The sequence below is a fragment of the Myotis nattereri genome (assembly GCF_964212035.1).
Source record: "Myotis nattereri genome assembly, chromosome: 1".
In the NCBI taxonomy this organism is placed as follows: domain Eukaryota; kingdom Metazoa; phylum Chordata; class Mammalia; order Chiroptera; family Vespertilionidae; genus Myotis; species Myotis nattereri.
The window spans coordinates 187,442,750-187,446,277 of record NC_138075.1 but is presented as its reverse complement, the minus strand read 5'-3'; the positions used below and the strand labels follow the sequence as shown (position 1 = coordinate 187,446,277).

General features: G+C 47.4%; 1 protein-coding gene across 1 annotated transcript; it reads right to left on the bottom strand.

The window, feature by feature from the left end:
- Positions 1 to 1,099: 1,099 nt before the first annotated feature.
- Positions 1,100 to 3,173, bottom strand: LOC308533756 (TATA box-binding protein-like 1; the record flags this gene model as incomplete). Its single annotated transcript, XM_081111864.1, has 3 exons — positions 1,100 to 1,550; positions 2,910 to 2,957; positions 3,061 to 3,173. 3 exons carry the CDS (start codon positions 3,171 to 3,173, stop codon positions 1,100 to 1,102), a joined length of 612 nt encoding a protein of 203 aa, XP_080967990.1.
- Positions 3,174 to 3,528: the final 355 nt, after the last annotated feature.

Genomic DNA, 3,528 nt, shown 5'->3' with positions numbered 1-3,528 from the left:
TAATCTAAATTATTTTTATACTTAAAATATGGCATTCTAAAATTTTAGAATTTGATGCACAAACAGCATTTTGAAATATGTAGAATATTTTATTTCACTTTGGAGAATGCCTTTATTTCACTTTTGAGAACCTGAGAAGCATTTATCTAATGTATGCTAAAGGTGTGTGTAATTGAGAAAACAAATAAACAATGAACTTTGGCCCAGGAAAAAATGAAAAGATTTACTCCATCTGGCTTAAAAGACCCACTCTCAATTCTACAGCATGGATATATTATTTTTCCTTTTGGAACAGTTGAAGTGTAGATTTTCTTCCTGGAAACTCAGTATCTTTAATCAGCTTTCATTAAACGCTTTTCTGTTAGGAGATTAATGAATAAATAATTCAGTCACTAGGTCACATACAATTGAATGATGTGAGGCCATTACTAAAAGACCACCAGAGTGCTAACAGGTATTATTTCCTGTATTTTCCATTCTATAAACAATAATTGAAAACTCAAACTATTGAGAAAAATATTTGATCCAACCTTCCTTCAGTCAAGGTCATCATAGCAGTTTGAACAAATTTCAATGTTTATTTTTTTAATATTTGTCTGTTGATATAGCAAGACTATTAATCTTTTTTTTTTTTTTTTTGAAGAGAGACCTTTTCCCAACTTTTATTTGTGCATATTCAATTGAAAAAAGATAACTTTTACAGGTTCTTTGGTGCCCATATTCAGCATACAAAAATGTAAAAGACTATTCACAAATAAAACACATTAGCTCAAACTGGAAAAAAATAATAACACAACAATTTAAGGTAGTGCACACTGTGACAGTTCTGCTTATGGGGACATGAGAATTACTGCGAAAATAAATAGAATGTCCTTCTGTAAAAGCAGCAATGTCATGTCTTGTAAACTTCCTTTTTATATTACAGCAAAGTTTGAAATAAAATCCAAAGGGACTGGAGCTTTTTACACTGTAGCTGTGAATGAATAAAAGAGTCTATTTTCTCAATTACTGTTGGTCCAGTTTCCTTTTGTTTTGAGTCCAATGTGCAGCAGGTCTTAAAAGGTGCTCAGTTAGGGATTCTAACCAATTAAGTGATGAATTATAAAATCTCTTTCCTGCTTTCAAACACAAACGGGTAAATCTGTTCCACAGCAGTAGCGACAGCCTTTACATTGGGCCCTGTTACTGTGATGCTTCCTGTTGAAAAAATCTGTAATGTAGCTCGTAGAGATTTTATCGGATAGCACACAGCAGGATGAAGTTCAGGTTCATAACTGGCATGAGGTCTATTGTTCTTCCTGAATTCTGGCAAACGGATTTCAAATGGCATGTTACACACTGCTAAAACGTTAACAACCTTAAAATCTGTAAATATTACCTGAAAACCTAGTTTCTGCAGACTGCGGGCTAGACGTCTGGCACCAAATTTAGCTTCTTCTTCACTTGTTGCTCCAGTGCAAATAATTTTTCCTGAGGACCAAATTGTAGCTGTAATTCTAGGTTTTCTAAGTTTCATTAATACTTTTCCAACATCACGCTTATAAATTACACTAGGGGCCCAGTGCACGAAATTCGTGCACTGGGTGGGGGGCGGGAGTGTCCCTCAGCCCAGCCTGCCCCCTCTCACATACTGGAAGCCCTCAGGCGTTGACCCCCATAACCCTCCAATCGCAGGATCGGCCCCTTGCCCAGGCCTGAGGCCTCCAGCAGAGGTGTCAGGCCTGGGCAGGGGACCCCCAGCTCCCCGCAGTTGCAGGCTCCACCCCTGCCCAGGCCTAATGCCTCTGGCCAAGGCATTAGGCCTGGGCAGCAGGGATCACCAGCTCCCCGCGATCTCCCGCTCTGCCCCTGCCCAGGCCTAACTCCTCTGGCCAAGGCATTAGGCCTGGGCAGGGAACTCCCAGCTCCCCAAGATCTCCCGCTCTGCCCCGCACGTGCTTCATCCCACATTTAATGGCACATGCAGCACGGAACACGGATAAACAGCGGGTACGTGTCACAGTCACCCACACCACGGCCACACGCTGGCACCCAAACGGGCTCATGGCACTATTTCCACTGTTTCCGGGGCCACCAGAAGCTGCCAAGCGGCCTGCAGTGGCTGAGCCCTCCTGGCCTGGCTCAGGGTGTTGCTGGATTGAAAATGCATCGATGGGGGGTGTCCAAGCTGGTGATTGGGGGTGTGGGCCCCGGGGCCTGAGCTCAGGTGGTGGACTGCGCAGGGCGAGGCCCCCACCACCGGGATGTGGTCCTGACAACTTTATCCAGAGTCGTCTGGGACCCCTCCCCACTCGGGGCCCAGGAGCGGCTCTGCAAACAGGACGCAGACCTGGCTCGGGCCCCGGCTCCAAGAACAGCGCTCACCCGCCTTGGCAAGTCCTAAACTCATGCATGAGGTCTCCTCCATCCTGGGCACCTCAGCCCGGCCGGCTGGGGCAACAGTGGGACCAACCGGCACCTGGCGAGTGCCCCAGACCCGACAAAGGCTTTCCAAGACAGGTGAGCGCCCGCCACTCCTGTAGTGGGGGTCACCTGCAGGCGGCTCCTCCTTCCTGGGCGGCCATGACCTGGAGCATCTCCCACAGGACCCCCTGGGGGCGGGGCCCTCTCTTCCCTCAGCTCTCCCGGGTTGAGGGCATGAGTGCTGTCAGACGGCCGCAGTCGCCCGCCGGCCTGCATCCTGGTCTGCAGGCGGGATCAGGTCTCGGGCGACTGATGGCACTCACACCCCCAACCAGCTCTCGGATGGCGCTGTACCATCCTGCCTGCAATATGCAAATTAGCCGCCATCTTTGTTGGCGGTTAACTGCCATCTTAGTTGGCATTTAATTTGCATATCTCGCTGATTAGCCAATGAAAAGGGTATCGGTCGTACGCCAATTACCATTTTTCTCTTTTATTAGTGTAGATTTGCTCCCTCCAAAGCAATCTTCCTTAAGTTCAAATGGCATCTTGTTCTATAAACACAGACTACATTTGTAATTAGAATGTCCAATGCAACATCACTGTCTGCATCCACTGGGGTAGTTTAAAAACTTAGCTTCCCACCACGAAGATCACATCTGGGGGAAGAGGGTACGGCGGCAGGAGCGCTGATGCCAGTGGCGTCGGTCAGGAAGGATAAGCTGGAGGACGAGGATGATGATGAGGCGGGCGCGCTCCCCGGTCTCCATGGAACTCCCGCCCCAGCCCATTGCTAGGAGCCCCCGAGGCAGAGGCTCCCTCTTTCGCGCTTTGGCGTTCCGAGTCCTGGAAGACTATTAATCTTAAATACAAGGGCATATTCATCTCTGTGTCTCCAGGGCTCAGAACTAAATGAGCCCTATGAATAGATAGTCATGTGCCCCATAACAAAAGGTGACTTCTTCATTGGAGCTTCCTTTTATCACCCCACCCCCCTTAATCAAGCCTTAGAAGCCTCTTAAACTGCAAGTTGATTTTCTTTACTTAGGTTTTTTTATCAGACTTCTAGAGGCCCAGTGCATGAAATTCGTACATGGGGGTGTGTGTGTCCCTCAGCCCAGCATG